The 19,464-nt window shown below is 32.2% G+C and overlaps 3 protein-coding genes across 3 annotated transcripts; 2 read left to right on the top strand and 1 right to left on the bottom strand.

Annotated features, from left to right (window-relative positions):
- Window positions 1–715: 715 nt before the first annotated feature.
- Window positions 716–6,700, top strand: HELRODRAFT_82208 (hypothetical protein; the record flags this gene model as incomplete). Its single annotated transcript, XM_009022526.1, has 13 exons — window positions 716–777; window positions 1,122–1,236; window positions 1,359–1,511; window positions 1,646–1,803; window positions 2,415–2,566; window positions 2,913–3,187; window positions 3,985–4,050; window positions 4,268–4,362; window positions 4,805–4,894; window positions 5,214–5,338; window positions 5,593–5,837; window positions 6,170–6,246; window positions 6,547–6,700. Coding segments are annotated over 13 exons (1,767 nt in total), but the record flags the coding sequence as incomplete, so codon positions are not given.
- Window positions 6,701–8,310: 1,610 nt separating this feature from the next.
- Window positions 8,311–10,542, bottom strand: HELRODRAFT_82280 (hypothetical protein; the record flags this gene model as incomplete). Its single annotated transcript, XM_009022525.1, has 8 exons — window positions 8,311–8,424; window positions 8,641–8,865; window positions 9,005–9,081; window positions 9,299–9,466; window positions 9,607–9,751; window positions 9,868–9,926; window positions 10,071–10,217; window positions 10,353–10,542. Coding segments are annotated over 8 exons (1,125 nt in total), but the record flags the coding sequence as incomplete, so codon positions are not given.
- Window positions 10,543–11,643: 1,101 nt separating this feature from the next.
- On the top strand, window positions 11,644–14,728 carry HELRODRAFT_175087 (hypothetical protein; the record flags this gene model as incomplete). Its single annotated transcript, XM_009022524.1, has 4 exons — window positions 11,644–13,300; window positions 13,493–13,627; window positions 13,881–14,294; window positions 14,589–14,728. The coding sequence occupies 4 exons, from the start codon at window positions 11,644–11,646 to the stop codon at window positions 14,726–14,728; spliced, it is 2,346 nt and encodes a 781-aa protein (XP_009020772.1).
- Window positions 14,729–19,464: the final 4,736 nt, after the last annotated feature.

Here is a 19,464-nt window from a genome sequence, read left to right as displayed (position 1 = left end):
TTGAAACAATAATTGAATAATGAATAATAAATATATTATAATATAATATTAGTTAAATAATAACGGCAATTAAATTAAAATTAATAAAAAAAACTTGCAGTCATCACTCATCATATAAAAAATTGGCTAAAATTGTACTAAACTGGTAATTAAATTATAAAATTTAAAAAAAAAATGACCAAAGAAGAAAACGTTAACAACCATTTGAATGGTCTACAAATGCCAACTGCACCCGAGTCTGATTTTGTTTCTTTGGAGATGGAAGAAAATGCATCCCCACCACTTTTATTAAAGGACGATGAGGATGTAAATGTTGTTGATTCATCAGCACAGAACAACAACTCCACCAACAACAAAAATGGGCAATCTTCATATGAAGGCCTGCTTGGTGGGGATAGGAAGACAGATGCAGTGATGTCCTTTCATGGTCTTTCTTATGAGGTGGACTCTTCTAGAAGATGTCACTGCTGCAGTAGAAGGAGATCAAACAAAATTTGTGTACTCAATAATCTCAAGTAATTTATCTAAATAATTACATTTCTTTTACATAGTCTATAAATAATTAAATTTTTCCTCTATATCCAATGTTTTGAATTAATAGATTGCAACTTTGATGTCATATGACAATAATTATGTAGTGTAGTAGTAATTATATACTTGTCAGTTGATCCAATGATTTTATTATATTTAATATACATATGAAATTTAACTCTCCAGTGGTATATTCAGGCCAGGCATCAATGCAATACTTGGTCCTACTGGATGTGGAAAGACTACGTTAGTTGAAACTTTTTTCTCATCTGATTTTACGTGGTTCATGAATTGATTGCATGGCTTGAGACAACTATTGAACAATCAATGTTCAATGATCAAGTTTTTCAAAATATCAATTAATCTCAATTACTTCACATGTCAATCAATGTTTGACTAGTGATCAAGTTTTTCAAAATATTAATTAATCTCAATTACTTTACATGTCAATATTGTATTACTTTTTAATTTCTGTTCATTAAACTTAAAAGTTTGAAAACATTTGCATATACTTTTATATATTTACATGTATTCATGTAAAAAAATGTTTACAATTCCATTTCCTAATAATGCAAATGCATCTGTATCAGGTTGTTGAATTTGCTTGCCGGTCAATGTTCAGGTCAAGGTGTGAAGGGAAAAGTTTTGATAAATGGACAGAATATCCCATCAAATTTCAAACACATTGCTGGTTATGTCATACAGGTCTATTTGGTTTTTTTTATTCACAGAGTTAATTTTGTTGGATATTGGCAGAATTGCATGCTTACTTTTTTTACTTTACAATTCATAATTTTGTTCATTCATTAGCTTATGAATTAATGCAGGATGACATGGTGATGAGTATGCTGACAGTCAAGGAAAATGTTATGTTCTCAGCCAACCTACGAATACATGAACCTATGACTTTGAAACAAAAAGATAATCTAGTCGATGAAACATTACAAGAACTGGGTTTGACCAAATGTGCTAACACTAAGGTATCCAGATTAATTGTTTATTTTTATAGTTTTATACACTCCTGTTTGATAATTAATATTTTGTTACAAAAATTACCCCAAAAAAACTTACAAACAACACCACCACCACCTCCCTACCTACGAACTGACAAAAGATAGGCAACAGCTTCACGAGAGGCATATCAGGAGGAGAGAGGAAGAGGACAAGCATTGCCATGGAGATCATCACATCGTCACGCATCCTCTTCCTTGATGAACCAACATCTGGCTTGGACGCAAGCACTGCTCATTCTGTCATGCTGACTCTTAAGAGGTTACACACATTCTTTTTTCTCTTTCTTTTTCACACTCTCTCCTTTTTTCCTTTCTCTATCTCTCTGGAATGTACAGTTTGATATTTCCAAGTACACCTGCTTGTCTTGCTGTGATTGTTACTGGCTGGCCACTGATGTTAAATTTATTTTGAGGGCCATCTGTCTGCTGTACTGTTTACTATTTCAACAAAATTTTGTACCAAATCAGTCAAATTATTTTTCTTTGATTTTCTTTTTCTTTTGAAATTTTCAACATTAGCTTAACCAAATATCTCTTTACACTAATTTCATTCATCCAGAGATTTTTTTTACATGCATTTGTGCTTATAATGGTACTACTTCAGCGTTTTATTTCTCAGTATTTTAATGTACTACTATGGTACTATATCATAATATTTCTACAGTCCTTTTAATGGTTTGTGTTCTCTCTTTGTACTGCTTACCTTCACTGTACTTTTAATTGTATGAATTACATTTATGTTTATATTGTTCCTACATTTGCATATACACAAACTCTTTTTTATGTATATAATATTAATTATACATGGACATATATTCATAATTTTATAATTAAATCTTTAATATTATCTATGTGATTAATTATGTACAGTTTAGCACTGAAAGGTATGACAGTCATAATGTCCATCCATCAACCACGCTATTCAATATTCAAGATATTTGACCAGCTCTTTGTACTTTCTAAAGGACAGACAATTTTTCATGGGCCTGCTAATAAAACTCTTGATTTTCTTGCTTCTTCAGGTTATTATTAATTTTATTATTATTATTGTTGTCCTTTTTATTGTGGTTTTCAATAATCTTTTTGTTCTTATTGTTAATTAATGACATACTCCAAAAGAATTTTATGCAAAAGTTGCTTATTTGCATAAAAAATAATGGAGTAGCTTGAGATGAACAATTTCAGAAATAATCTGTTACAATTGAAAATTGAAAATGTAAAAATAAATCATTAGTGTATGAACACAAACATTATCTACAGATAATAACATAAACATGAACATATACAATCATGAACACAAACACAAAAATAGATTCAGATAAACATGACCAACAAGCATGAACGTATACAAACATACACCTCAAACAGGCTACATCTGTGAAGAGCACGACAACCCATCGGATTTCATATTAGACGTTCTCTCGGGCACTTACAACAACAACAACATCATCAACAATGTTGGTTTTAACATCAGTGTTGACAACAATGTTGCAGATGGAAAACAGCTGCTGGATGGCAACAAATATGTCAACAAAAAACTTCAGGTTGCTAGCAGTGATGTTAAACAGTTGCAGGCTGCTGACGATCAGGATGAAGGTATGTTTTTGTTGATTGCGTGCTGCATTGTTGTTTTTTTCATGTTGGTTACGTTGATGTGTTGTTGTTATATGTTGGTTGTGTTGTTTGCTCATGAAGTTTTTGTTGTTACTAATTTAGTTGCTTTCATTATCTTGTTAAAAATTGTCAAATATACCCTATTTTGTTAAAAACAAGATAAACTATATTTAACAATAGCTTTTTAAAAGCTTTTCTTTTTTATAATTTTGTGCTTCCATGAAGTTTTAAAAAATTATTAGTATTACACAAATTGAAAGAATTGATTATTTCATTTGAAAAGATGTCAGTAAATCATCATCAGAATACCATCATAACAATCTTGTGATTGCTTACCAGAAATCTGTCTGGGGTGAAATGTAAGGAGTGTTCTGTGTTTGTTTGTCTATTTCATTGCAACTCATGTTCATTATACTTTGTTTTATATCTTGTTTTAATTTCTTAGCGTATTTTATTTTCCGTTTATATTCGAATTAGTAGCCTACATTAATTTAATTTTGATATTTCTATTAAAATGTTAAATTTCCTATAGATTTATTCTCAATATTAATCTTTTTCAGGTTAGATAAAGAAATAAAATTCATAGAAGCCAGTTTTTCGGAGACAAAGCCTATGAGAGCCAGTAGGATCAACATCCCACAGCCATCATTTCTTAAGCAGGTGTGTACTGCTTTTTCCAGTTTGTTTCCTTTTTTGTATGAAATGTCTGTTTTGGTGTTTTTAAATTAGTGGGAAGTTTTATGGAAACATAATTTTTTGAAAACATTTTGAAAGTATTATTACAATTAACGTTTAAAAAGTTCAAAAAATTAATTTTTCAAAATAGTTGGCTGCAGTTTCATGTAGAACTTTCAAATGTACTGTCAGGAATACCAGAGCCATATCAACGCCGGTTTTTCATCTTTTACTGATTTGTATTCATGCTTTAAATTATTTCTCTTTTGTGATTTGAGAAAAATTTAATTGATAAATTGAAGTGCTAAGTAAAAGAATTAACTATAATTCTTAAATTTAAAATTCAATTTTAGACAGTTTACCGAATTTCTTCAAATCCTATTCTACAACAAATCGTTTCTTAATTAATTTATTTTCATTAACTTATTTTCCAGGCATTCTCTGCACTCATCCTTTCACTCATTGTTGGCTCAATCTATTTCCAGATTGACAGATCAGCCCACAGTGCACGAACTAAAATACAAAACAGGTTGATTTGATTGATTGATTGATTGATTGATTGATTGATTGATTGATTGAAATTTATATGTTTCTGTTTATTTTTCAAATTTTTTCAATATTTTTTCGCATAAGTTAATTTATTTTGAGATTATTTAGTAATTTTCGTTTTATTCACGTTATTGACATCAATGAAAGTGGAATTTTAAAAACTTTTTTATTTTGTCATAATTTATAAGTTCATTTTCTGTGCCTCTTTTAAAAAATTTTTGTTTAAATTGTTTATCCAATTAATTTTAGAAATCAGTTAAATTAATAATTTGAAGAATGTACATAACAATTACTATTAATAGCACAAAATAATCTCATTAAAATATTTATATAACATAAAATAATTGTATAAGATAATTATATTGTAATAATATTATTATATAAATTAAATGATTTAAAAAAATTATTCTCCAAAAATTCAGAGTCGGAGCCTTCTTCTTCATAGTAATGAATCACGTGTTTGCCAACATGTCCTCTGTTGATGTTTTCATAAGGGAGCGAGCTATATACATGTAACTCTACGTTTCATATTTTATTATATTCAATATAATTACTGATTGTAATTATAGATAATATTAATTATTTTCTGTCGTCATATGCCATTATTGAATAAACAAATGGTAGATCACATGTTTATTTGGCTTTCTTTAACAGTAATAATTAGTAATAGAATTGTTTATTAATTTAAAAAAATAAAATACATATATATTTATCAGTTTCAAGAATGATGAATAAAAAAAATTAAGTGAATAAGTCAATTATAAGTTAATGAATAAATAAATCGTTACACTCACTCACACACACACACAAACACACTCACAAACACAACAGCCATGAAACAATAAGTGGTTACTATGGCATCGTTGTATACTTCATATGCAAGATTCTATTCGAAGTTCTGCCATTGCGTACCATGCCAATCATTTTCTTCTCCATCATTACTTTCTTTATGATAGGTTTGTTTGTTTGTTTGCTTGTTTGTTTGTTTGTATGATTCTGTTTTTTTGTGTTGGTGTTTCTTTCGTATTGTTTTGTTTGTAAGTGCGGTTTTTGTTGGTTGTTAATTGTTGCTTTGTATTTGCTTGCATTTATTTAGTTTTTCTTTTTTTTGCAATTTTTTGCATAATTGTGTGTATCGTATTCAGTTTTTTGATGTTCTTTGTGTTTTTTTTTCTAGAGTTTTCAATAGTACTGTAAACCCCACTTGCAGGTTTTCCATTCACTCTGTACAACCTGCTAATCTATGCTTTCAACATCTTCCTAACGAACGTGGCTGGAGCCTCAGTGGCATTGTTCTTCAGTGCGTCGACCAGACAGCATGCCATTGGAACTGTACTCACCTCTCTCGTCTGGGTGACCATGATGGTCTACAGTGGAGTCCTGGTCAATATAGAAACTGTCCCCAGGTTTCTCAGATGGGTTTGTTGGGGCAGTATATTCAGATACAGTATCAATGTTAGTCTTTATTTCTTTTTTCGTTTATTTTTCTTTTTTCATGTTAACAATCTTGAAATTATCTTGAAAGTTATATCTTTTTTATGAATTTTTTTTTTCAAAATGGGTAATGGATCATTTGATCATGTCTTGTGGAAGGTAATTTATTAGGAAGTTTGAAGTATTGGTGGTGTTGTTGAAGAATGTTATTGCACGTAGACGAATAAATTAACTGTTTTTCTACATCCTATCCACTCAACAATTTTGTCCAGGATCGTTTTTGTTCACTTTTTCAAGTGTCTATCATCTTTTTTTTGTTTATTTGATTTGTGTTTGTTTGTTTGTGGCCACAGATGTTTCTGATAAATAGTTTGAAGAATCAGACGTTCTGTGACGATGGTGTGTCGGGTAATCAAACGCACATTGAATGGTCAGTTATCAAATTGGTCAATTATCATCATATTGGTCAATTATCAATTAATGAATAAATGTTAAAAATTTATTAACCATCTTCATTTTACATGAAAACCATATACAACTAATTACATAGCTAAACATAATAATCTAAGAGAAGTGATTTTGACAAATTAAACTTGTTACAGTAGTAATTGTAATGGCAGTGTTTTAGTTTGCAGAACATATCACAATATTTGACATAATTAATATTTGCTGAATTTCTGTAACTATCACAAATGCAAATTGACGAAATTATTTTTTTTATTGACTACAGTCTATCAGGCAATGAATATCTGGAAAGTCAAGGCATCCAATACTTGAGCTCTTTTGATCAGTGGAAGAATGAAATGTTTCTAATCATCATTTCCATAATTTTTCTCACTCTAGCTCTCATCCAGCTTAAAAGATCTGTCAGATTCACTCAATAACTTTTTTTTACATTATCTTTATAGTTCATTAGTCTTAATGTTCTTTATTTTAATATTTAATGTTATAAAAGTTTGTTTTATTCTATCTATTCCAGCTGTTAGTCATATTTACGTAGTTATTCCGTGTAATCAACAGTCAGGTGTTAATTGATGTTATTGATGTATTATTTATTTTCAACTGCTGAATTTTCATGAGATTTCACTATTAGTGTTCAAATATTTTAAATGTCTTGCGTGTTATGAAGAACATGATGTGTGTGTGAAAAAAAATTTAAACCATTATTAAGATCATTTCATTTTATGATACGGCTATGCAAAATTTGTAAGAGGTGATTGTATTATCAGTTGCAGAACTGATTTTTTTGATGAACATTTTTTTAATTTTTTAAATTTTGAAGCAATATTGAAAGTAAGCACCTTTTTGGATTCATTTATTGCTCAAGCCAATAAGATGCTATTGCCTGTATGACAGATAATTTAGAGGAACCATTGAGTTATGTTATCTTTTGGTGCCTTCCATATAATGCACAACCATTTAAAAATGTGTAACTGCTAAAATTAATTTATTTCTCAAACGATTTTGTTTTCGTTTTAAAATCCTTTTGTAATGCTCTTGTTTTTCTGCTTAAGTAGTCGTTAAACCATCATTTTTCCTTCATTTATCGTGTCATTTTACCTTTTTTTATAGTAGTTTTCCTGTTTATCCAGTATTATTATGTTATTCACTATTTTTTGGCATTCTGTCTGTCCGACATACCTTCATTTCTATTCATTTTGAATGTAATGCTAATAAATAAGTATTCTCATTCATTTCACACAATTTTCCGTTTTAACGTATGATTTGTAACATCGCGCCTAACCTAACATGTTACAATCCATTGATGCATATTACACAATATTTCTTACACTAACAGTGATAACGCGTTAATAAAGGTTTAAAGGTCTATTACTCTCTTCCCAGGTTCAAAAGAATCAGCAACACTCTAGCATCGAACATGAATACGTACTAAACGAAGGGATCTTTTCTGTCTTCTCCGCATTCATTGTTTGGTGTTTTCGGTGTGAAGTTGCTCGTAATTCTATTTTATATACCACTATGAAATTGAACTATGGTGGAATATTTTCATATTTTTGCCAGGCTATGGTTTGTATAATGGTGATGTATAGACAATGATACTTCGTTTTATTATTATACTTAAACTGATCACATATGCACATGTATTGTTTTCATGTAAACATAGCTCCTATCATTGAACTGGTTAAAAATTAATTTTAGAGATGTTTTTTCGCTGAACAACATCCACAACTACCATTATTTATAGAGATCTAGTTGCATCCAGCTTCTCCGTTAAAGTGTGAAGGCTTGATATTTGAAATGAAAACAAAATGAAAAACAATCGAAAATATTTAGATCTTTCAACATAGAAATTTCGAAACGAAAGTCAGAAATTAGCAACGAAACTTTATTATCACGGAAAATCATGTAAGAAAGTCAAGAACCAACTTAATGAGAATGCACATAACTACATATATTTGAATGACACATTTTTAATTAACCAATTAACTAACATTTCATACATAACTTAAAAAATATTAAAACAAAAGCACAGTTATTTATAAAACTCGTGTTCCTGTTCATCTTTCTTTGTGTTGTTTTTGTACCCTTTCTCAAAGTCTTTCGGTAGGACAACGTAGCGGTTCTCTCGTACTGCTTGCATGCCAGCCTGTAAATTATTGTTAAAGGTTCACTAAATAATGTTCCCAACTATTGCAACATCTATCTTTCTAAAGTATTTTTTAGTATTTGTTTAATTAACAAAGTTGGTCGGTAGTTACCGAAACAGTCATAAATTTCATAAACCTCAACTAAATATCTAGAATTGCACTTTGTGTGAACGAAAATTTGAAGAAAAAAAAGACGGAGCATCAAACCAACAGACCTCCTGACAGATAGCATTGATGTCAGCACCACTGATCTTATCAGGTCTTGATATGTAGTCTTCGAGGTCGACGTCATCGCTGAGGTTCATCTTGCCGGTGATCGTCGAAAATATCAATCGTTTCTGCCTCCTATCTGGCAGAGGAAATTCGATCTTCCTGTCAAGTCGGCCGGGACGAAGAAGAGCAGGGTCCAATGTGTCGGCTCTGTTAGTGGCCATTATAACCTGTCAGTATCATTGTTGTTAGCTGTTATCCATCTCTTGCCTTTTACATTATGTACAAAAACTCATTACAAATTTCTATTCATCAGACTAGGAAATTTGTACATTAATAAAAAGCAGAGTATTATGATAATTTTCATACTTTGACATTAACAGTCTGATCAAAACCATCCATCTGGTTCAGTAGTTCCAACAAAATTCTTTGAACTTCTCTGTCAGCTGGATTATATGTATTAATTCATGTCAATTGAACTATCATCAAACTGTGTGGAAATCATTTCACTAAAATTCAGATTCAATATGCATTCTCATGTAAAGTAAAATGTTGTTTTAAAAAAGTGAGTAGTTTGTGAAGTAATTTATAAGTAATGATGTTGTGAGGAAGCATTGAAAGATGAGGATGGCCTACCAACAGCAGCCAACCAAACCAACACACCTCCAGTTTGAGCATCAAATCTCTTGGTAGCAATGGCATCAATCTCATCAATAAATATAATGGCAGGTGCATTCTCTTTGGCAAGTCTGAAAACATCTCTGACCATTCGAGGGCCCTCACCCAGGTACTTCTGAACAAACTCTGAACCGACCACTCGTATGAAAGCAGCTGATATGAAAGATTTTTTACATTTTTTTTTATTTATATTTTCAATTCAAATTAAGTTGAAAAAACGATTTGAATAACACGACTAGGTCAATGACCCAACTGAGTTGATTGAATGTTGAAAAAGAAAATCAGAAGCAGACCAGTGGTGTGGTGTGCAACGGCTTTGGCCAACATGGTCTTGCCACAACCAGGTGGACCAAACATGAGCACCCCCCTTGGTGGGTCGATTCCAATTTGCTTGTAGAGTTCAAAGTGAGTGAGTGGCAGTTCCACTGCCTCTCTGACCTGTGTGCAGAATGTGAAGAGGGTGATGATATCAAGAAGAATAATTTTTAAAGTGCCTTGACAGTCAACTGGAATGATGAATAAAAATAAAGAATGGAACAAAATTAAATGAGGACCTCTTGCTTTTGAATGTCCATGCCTCCAATATCTGAATAACTTACATCAGGTTTCTCATCTGGGAATTTAATTATTTTCTAGTGAATGATTTTGGTGGAACACTCAACATTTAAAAACTTTTAGTACATTATCCATGACAAAACCAGCAAAAACAACTTGAAGAAACGAATGATGAGTTTATAAAATAACTAAAAAGGTTAACCAGCTGATAACATGGTGATGCTACTGTCAGCTTCAGGAGGCAGGACGTCGACCAGTGCATTGCTGTGCTTGTGCAATGCTACACTGGCACTTGGCTTCAACAACTCTCTGTCAATAGTTGAGAGTATCCTCACATAATAATTTGAGCCTGGTGGTTTGATGACATTTAATTTATGACGAAGCTTAATTTGTATAAATATCAAATGACTAAAATATTTAATAAAATAAGATTTTAGTTAAGAGCAATAAATAGAATGAACAGAAGAGAAAGAAAAAATCTAACCAGTTGTTGAGCCAACAATGCCATTGTTCTGATCAACAGCCTCCAGGAACTGTCCAATAACAAGAGGGACACTTTGGATCCTCTTAACTTCCTCTTGGGCATGCAAATATTCTTTCTTTAAATTTTTCTGCTCATCTTTTATATATTCTTCTTGAACTTCTAAAAACTCAAGCTGCTTTTGAAGTTTCTGTTGAAAAAATGCTTATCAAGATAATATTTCACATAAGAAAAAAGGAAAAAACATTGGAAGCTTAAAACAAAAGCAGTGTAATTATGCTATTTATTCAACCAATAATACTGATAACAAAATAAATGATTCCAATGCTAAACTATACAATACAAACCTTAAGTTTCACATAATGGTCATCCAAATCAAGGGCCATAGGGTCATAAGTGTAGTTAGGCAACACGTTCGTCTTCACATCTGAGCTTGTACTGTCATCCTTGTCGTCAAAAATTTATATAAAATAGAATAAAACAAATGCTTTGTTAATCATTCATTATTTAATTTAAAATTTTGTAAGCATTGTCTTATTATTGTTTGTTTAGTTAGTTTAGTAATTTAGTGACTAAGTCTCTTTTCATCTTTTGTCAGTGGGAGAACAAATAATAAAATTAATGTCATTTATAAACAATTTTTGAGTTAATTTAACAGTAATTAAGCTTAAAAATTTAACTATTTAGAAATATATTGAATTTGCAGTTTAACTTTTTAAAATCAAAAGTAAAAGAAAGGTTTTGTAGTGATATGGAAAAAACTGTCAATCAATCTATCATCAATATCAATGACTAGGCATTTGATTAAAACACATAAACCGGTGGTAATGAAACTTGTAACAAACTTGCGTGAAAGGAGTTGCTACGATTCCTATTTCTTCCATTTTTTTCAAATATATCCGACAATTTATTACTAAAATTTAACAAAAAATTACTTAAATTTCGTTAGGCTATGGTTTTAGGAATAAACATAGATAAGTAAACTTTTTTTTACTCGGCATTTAATTTCATATAAGTTCACTAATTATAAAAACACAATTTTAAATATAAATAAAATTCAAAAATGAAATAATAAAAATAATTTAGTTATTGTATTTTTTCAACTTTTAATTTTGAGAGTAAAATTTTGATATTTATTGAATATCCACCTCCGCCGCCTATTTTTTTTCAAATACAAATTTTTTGATTGTTCAGGTAAGCAGGAAAAGAAATATCTTAAATAATTCTCTCTATGTGACGATCAATCATTCAAAAATATAATTATTTGTTTTATTTTTATATTAAAATTCATAAAATGGCTTCTTCCGACGCCGAGTGTGAGTCGGATTTGGAGGAACAGGCCCGATCGTTGACGACTTGTTCCATATGCATGGACCAGTTCACGAACCCCAAGGTTCTTCCATGTCATCATACGTTTTGTTTGGTCTGTCTGAAGAATTGTTACGAATCTGTGAACAAGACTCGTCTGATTGCAGTCAGTAACTTTCCGTGCCCCACCTGCAGAAAGACCTGCTACGTTTCGCCCCAGGGGCTTGAAGCCCTGCCGACCGATTTCAGGATTGCCCAGATTTTGGACCTCATGTCAGCCATTGAAAGCTCCCTTCAGTCGCAACAAAAAAGTAAAACTAAACAAAATTTTGATTTTGGTAATTGTTCAATTTGTCGATTTCAACGTAGAGAAAGACATTCTGAAGGATTTTGTCTGCAGTGTGAAAAGGCATTCTGTTCTCAATGTTTATCCCATCATGGAAAAACAAAAATATTTCAGGATCACGTAGTTTTAAATGACAAACAATTTGGATCGAGTGATTCTGGCAGTCAGAACAAGGATCCTGAGAAATGTGGTGAACATGATGCAGATTATAAATATTTCTGTGAAGACTGTTCTACTTTGTTATGTACTGTGTGTTGTTTGTTCTCAGAACATAACAGCCATTCTATCAAAGAGAAATCATCAGCTGTTTCACTTTACACAACACAACTAGCAGCAATGGAAAGTGATTTGAAAAGTAAACTAGCCAAGACACAGCCAATGAAAGAGCAGTATGATGAGATGAAAAAAGTCCAGATGAAGAATTATGAGGAGTGTGAAAGTGATATCAAAGCAGCTGCCAAGCAAGCAGTTGCCACAATTGAGAAAATGGAAACTCAACTGTTGATGAACTTAATAAATAATCATGACAATTCTATGCACGAATTAAGTGAAGTTAGCAGCAAACTTAATGCTAATTTTGAAATGTGTCAAAAAAATATTGAATTAGTTTCGCAATTAAAATCTCAGCCAGGGAGTAGAGATTTTTTTGTGGACTTTAACCAAATAAAGCAATCAGTTTCATTGATGCCATCTATGGATAATATAAAACCAGCCATCCAGCCAGATACTTTTAAATTTGTTTTAAATTTAAATGTTTCACTAGGAACTTTAGTTAAGAATAAAAAAGTAGCAGAATCAACAGCAACAGCTTCAAGTAGCAGCAATCAAAGCACCAAAGAACATTCAGTGAGAGATCAACAAATAATGAGAAAGGAATCATTCAACAACAAAGAAAACAAATCTGAAAATTTGAGGTTCAAAAGATTTGATCCTTTACCTAAACCTGCAAAAATTTCAAAACTTCAAGTCTCAACGTCCACATTAAACATTGACCAACCACCTCCTAATTTGAATTCAACTTTGGATAGGAAAGACAGCTTGACAGTGCCAAAACAAGAGGCCCCAGATAAAATAATCAAAACATTGAGTAGAAGGTTGAGCGGCCGACTGTCAAGGACTGCCCTCCAAACGACAATCGCCACATCACCGAGTAGGAAGAAGTTGCATTGGGTAGCCGAGGGATTTTCACAATGTCGAGACTGTTGTTTCATGAAGTTGGCTGACCAATGGCTTGTTGTTGCCTGCGACTACAAAGCCACAAATGCAGCTGACCGCATCAAAGCTTTTGATTTGAAAGGTTTATTTAACTTTAGAGTTTATTTCCATGTCTATCAGTTGCTAATTTGTCTCATGAATGTATTAAAAAGTTTTGTAACCCTGAAGTTAAAAACAATTTAAATTTAATCTTTTCAATTTCACTTTACTTTCTTTTTCCATTTATCTTACTATTCCTCATTTGATATTTAATTAACCATGACAACAATATCAGGCAACCTGCACCATGCTATCAACACGAGGCAGGTAGTTGAACCCTGGTCCATCATCTTCCAATCATCTGGAAACAGCATCATCGTCACCGACCATGCAAGCAGGGCTATCAAGAGGATTCAACTGGACGAGTCAGGTCAATGGATGATTGTTTAAAATGGTGTTCATGGATGGATGTATGTGGCATATTATTGAATGATGGTGTAGAGCTTTGTGTATAGGTGGTAAAATGTTGTATTGCAGAGAACTCAAGAGAGTTTAATAGGTACGACTTCGTACTATTAAAACATGGATACCTGTGCATGTAAATAGTTAAAAATGTCCTTCCATGTTAACTTGCAAGTATAAAAATAAATGATCTTTTTGATAATTATTTACAAACCCAACAGGCAAATGTTCACGTGTCCTAACAATGAGCCAATCATATTTGGACCGACCTACTGGAATATCAATGACCAGGTGCGGGGACTACGTGGTCACCGACTCGGGGAACAGACCCCACCGACTGGCCGTCTACTTTCAAACGTCCAACTACGTCGAACGAAAACTGGAATTTGGCAACAGAGGGAAGGGTGACAGCGAGGTTGGACTTTCAAATTACGTGGTGGTCGACCACCGAGATCGAGTCATCGTCTCGGATATCGAGGAACGACACGTGAAAGTCTTTTCGGCTGAGGACGGTTCACAAATTTTAAAGTTCAGTTGCAGTTGTTCGTTTGATGGCACTAAAGAAATGGAGCCCCAGGGAGTGGCTGTTGACGACGCTAACAACATCTTCGTGGCTGATCAGGCTATGAGGGGAAGTTAGTAGTGGTGCTGGTCCTATTTGCATGTACATCTCTGTTTGGATTGTGTGGTTGAGTATCAATAGGTACCAGCAATAGAATGGAATTGCATTGGTAACAAAGTTGAGATATTGTATAGTAATTTTTTTAATGTTATTGTCATTTTATGTTTTTAATGAACAAAGTTTCTATCAAGAAAGATATGGTAATGAATAAATGTTAACTTTCGTGATAATGAATGAATGATGAATAACTTGGATTATGGAGATGAATATAAAAAATATAATTTGCATCTTGCCCCACCCACGACAGTTGCCATGTTCAGTGGTGAGGGCCAGCTGATCAACAATGTCGTCTCTACGAAGGGCTCGCCCTGGGGTCTTGCGTACCTCGACGAGTTGAGGATTCTGGCTGCTGCCACAGATAAGGGACTTGAAGTTTTTGAATTATAGACAGCACTGACGAAGATAACCATAATGAAAATGATGATGACGATGATAATAATTATGACGATGATAATAATGAAGACGATGAAAATGACGATGATGAAAATGATGATAATGGCTGGCGCTGGTGAAAATAATGTTTTGAGATTGTTCGAAATATTTTTTGTAAGACTATGTAAATAAAAATGAAATTGATTTGATGAATGCCAGAAGGTCCTTTGAAATGTTGCAAAGTTTTGTTGTTAATGTGGAGTGTTTTAAATGTTTCATTTATAATTTTTTTTCCTTTCTTGTTTGTTTGAACTTTTAAAGAAAATTTTCTAGTATTATTTTTTGTAACCTTGAACTTTCCATCAAGCTATTGATCAAATAATAAATAGTTTATCAAATTAGGAATTGCACTGTAATTTTTACTTTTTCATGAATTCTTTCATATTTTTTTAAAACATTTTCATCAGTTATTAAAAACATTTTCCCCAATTTCAAACATAATAAAATTTGTGTGTGTGTGTGTGTGTGTGTGTGTGTGTGTGTGTGTGTGTGTGTGTGTGTGTGTGCATATTCGTGGCGTACAATTTTTTATAAATTTTTTCAGTATATATATTTTTCAACTTCAGTGCCTTTGTTGACACCTTGTTCCCAAGGTTATCATATTTACATCCCTTAATTTCCCCCTTCAATGTGTCCAGGTCTATTAACCATTTAATCACATGTAGCATTTATTAAAATTTTATCATTTAAAATAATAAACATCAAAATGAATGATGAATTATTGTTGTATGCTGCCAGCCATAACCGAATAAACGACAGGTATTTTAAATAACATTAGCATCATCAAACATTATGTCCCATTGTGCTTTTTCTTTCATAATCCGTTTTTTTCAATTGTTTGATATGATTATTGAGAACAACGTTCTTCATTTATAACGTTGTCAAAGTATCGCCTTTTGTTAACAAAAATTCATTTTTTTTTAAATTTCTTCCGTTTTTTTCAATTGTTTGATATGATTATTGAGAACAACGTTCTTCATTTATGACGTTGTCAAAGTATCGCCTTTTGTTAACAAAAATTCATTTTTTTTTAAATTTCTGTTTACTTAATAACTTCAATCAAATCCACGCATCCAGCTAGCTGACTAGCCAGGTGTGTTTGGTTTCAGCAACTATTTCATATGTTTAGATTTTCAGCTACAGTGCAATGCTTGACTAATTGATATCATCGTCCTTTTTGTTATCATCTCATCATTCTCATCACCATCATCCTCCATCGTCACCACCTTTCAGAGAATACTCTGCCAAATTCACGATTTTTATAGTTGGCTTGCAATTTTTTATTATTTCCTATGAAAAAATAAAACTCCGACAAATGCTTCAAAATTGATGCAACATGGAGGACATAAGATGTCGATAGCAAAAGCAAACAGTACAAAATAAGATTAGATGACGGGTGATAATAATATAGTTGAATTTTTTTTATCTCCAACTAGTTAATAATACGCAGTTGCTAACTCGTTTTACTTTTGCACGCACCATTTAATATGGATACATCAACCAATGCTTGCCTATTTTCTAACTGATCCAAGCCAAGGCCAGTTGTCATTACGCTATCAAATGCTACTACTGCTTTTTCTTTTAATAATTATTTCTATCAGCCTTCTCAATTTCATTTTCCGATAAATAACTTCAATACTTATATATATTTTTGTATGTGTCTTATGTCATCTCTTCCTACATTTGAGATGTTAATAATGATTTGGTTAGATTTTTTTGTTTATGCTCTACTGTCTAATTTTTAAAAGTTAATTTTTAAATCTAATGCACGGATTTGTAAATTTAATTACCGATGTAAAAATGATTGTATTCTCTTACATTTCTTATTATCATCGTCGCACGAGTATTGATAGTTTATCGCAATCACTTATATTTATTAATCCTACACTATTCTATTTACAACAGGCCTGTTTATAATGCCTAAGATGATTCTTTTTAATTCATCTCACATATCTATTTTTCAACTGTAATTTTACTTCTCGTTATATATAACTAAAAGATCACCAGACTTATTGAATGAAATGTGTTTTTTGCCCATTATACGTAAGTAACAAGCGTTTTCTTCATTCTCTTTTAATGCACAGCCGTACATACACAGATTAATGACTTTTTGTCCATAACATTAAGTTTTAATTCATTCCTATGTTTAATTGTGTTTTCTACGTTTAGATTTAAAAATAATTTTAACATGTAACACCACCTTTCAATAATGATAACAATAACGATTACAATAACAACATCAATGACTTTATTAATTAATAGTATAATAATTGTATTAATCATTCGTTACATTAACTAGGCTAACATGCCGTTCGTCTTTTTAATAAATTTTATATTTATAAAAAATTGTTTGTCGAACTCATGAAAATAGAAAAACGCGATATATCAACATCAGATGGAATTAATTTGTCCTGTTTGCTCTGTCGGACCATTAAATTAATTAATTACATCTTCAAGGACCTGCGAAATACTTCGTAATATCCTCTGTGTGGGCATTTGTTAGCTTAACAGTTGGCTCTTTTCACTGCTGCTAATATGATATTGGGATTTATATCCTGGTCTTTGTAAAAGGATAATGGGATGATGTCCTGAAAATGAAAAATTCCTTTGGGCATTTAATGGTGTCTATCGTTTTCATAATTCATTAACGGATGTTTTGCTTACCAGTTGTTCTATCTTTAAGATGTTTAAACGGCGTTCATGATGTTAATCTGAAAAATAAAATGAGAAATTGTGATTTATTACTTTTCACTTTCGTTTGTTCCTTCATAGTTTCGTTTGAATCGTTTTTTTCGTTCGTTTGATTTATTCCTTAGTTTGTTCGGATTCGGTCATTCTTCCGTGTGCATATGGGCATCGCTTCCATGCACTCCTTACAGACATACGTGCACTGCACTGTGCTGTACATCTGTACACCCATAAGAATTTTTTGCTTTTTAAACCAGAGCACTAACATTAAATACAACAACATGGAATACACCACATCCCATCCCTTCAACATCCATCCATCCGACACACACGCACACAGCACCACCTTATACTTTCCATCTCCATGTACGAACGTCCGCGTTAATAAAGCGTTTCGGGGTTTTGCCTGGAATTGTTTTCGTGACGTATTGGTGTTTATTTTTAAGGGAAATGTGTGTTTGTGTTAATTGGGAAGAAAGAAAAAATAGATGGATTGGTAGATAAATGTATGGGTGTGGATGTAGACAGAAATATATAGATATGGAAACAGGGAGGAAAAGCACAAATAGAAAACTTTAAAGCATAATATCATTTTTAATATGAATTTTCTTGTGAAGTGAAAATTCCTTAAATCAATTTTATGCTCGCACCACCCTGAAGACTAAGTCGGATAATCCAGTGAGCTGGTCTGGAAAGAATAAATCCATATTCAGCAAATCATCTGCGGAATAATATGAACAGCGGATTGCGCGATCAATCACAGGCGAGTTGATAAGCAGCAATACTCACTGAAATTTTCAAACATCCATTCCTTAAAGTTTCCATGTCTCTTTCGTTGGTTTTCTTATCTGGAAAAAATTGTTGACAAATGCAAATGTCAATTTAAATGTAAATGATCTAGTTAGCAGGGGCGAAGTTGTAGGCAGAAGAAACGTAGGTGATGATGGGGACTAATTAATGAATGACGTCGACATCCATTCCACCATTTGCCAGCAGGTGATAGATGGCCAGCAAGTGCACGCAGACGCAGACGCAGATGGACCACAACCAGCAACAACCAAAAAACATCCATGCATTATAAAGATTAGTACAGCAAGAAGCATATATACACGTACATTCTCTCTTCAACGTTATTTTCGTAGATCTAACACACACACACGCACACACACGCACACTGAAACACATAACTACGGTACCATATTTTTGTCCAGGAAGTAAGAACGAAACGCGTTGTAAATTGATACGAAAGCCGTGAATTTGTAACACAAACATAAACGAACTAGTGAACAGAAAAAGTAACAACAATTGGTTGTGTTGTACATTTAAACAGTACATTATCTTCGTCCGTCCGACTTGTATTGCACCATTTTTCATTGCTTCATTTTTACGAGGTACTTAAAACCGATATGAACGGCAAAAGAATTTCTGTAGCTAGTGATATGAGTTGTTATTACAGCAAATTACTATTTACAAGCAGAAGAATCCGTATTGTTTGTTTCAGTGAAATTTTGTTGTTTTATGCCAACCCTAGCTGTCTTTGTAATAATTATTATTATTATAATTAAAAAAATATGAAAGAAGATGTCACTACGTGAGTGAAATTATTAAGATTATCATTATAATTATCACAAAAGAATTAGAAAGGCAGTAAATCACATTGCTTTGTCGTGCAACTCACAGGAACCTTCAGTGGAGAATAAATTATTTGAAAAATTGCTGCTTCTCGGACGAGATCAACCACATTTAATTAATTTCTTCACGAGATTGTCTGGAAGAATTCTTCTATTATGTTACATATTGGTGTAATGTTGAATTTTTTAATTTATTCATAAATGACTTGGACTAATGTGAAAAAAACAAAGAAACAAAAAAATGTCAATATTTGTTTTTAATTGAGTAAGTTTGTCCCACCCATGTTTCTTTGCATGTATGCAAGTATGTGAGTGCATGTGTGTATGTATGGGTATATGTGTGTGGTGTGTGTGTGTGTGTAGTAGTAGTAG

Source organism: Helobdella robusta (genome assembly GCF_000326865.2).
Source record: "Helobdella robusta unplaced genomic scaffold HELROscaffold_32, whole genome shotgun sequence".
Lineage (NCBI taxonomy): Eukaryota > Metazoa > Annelida > Clitellata > Rhynchobdellida > Glossiphoniidae > Helobdella > Helobdella robusta.
Note: the sequence above shows the minus strand (reverse complement) of the source record. Positions and strands in the feature narration are given on the sequence as shown.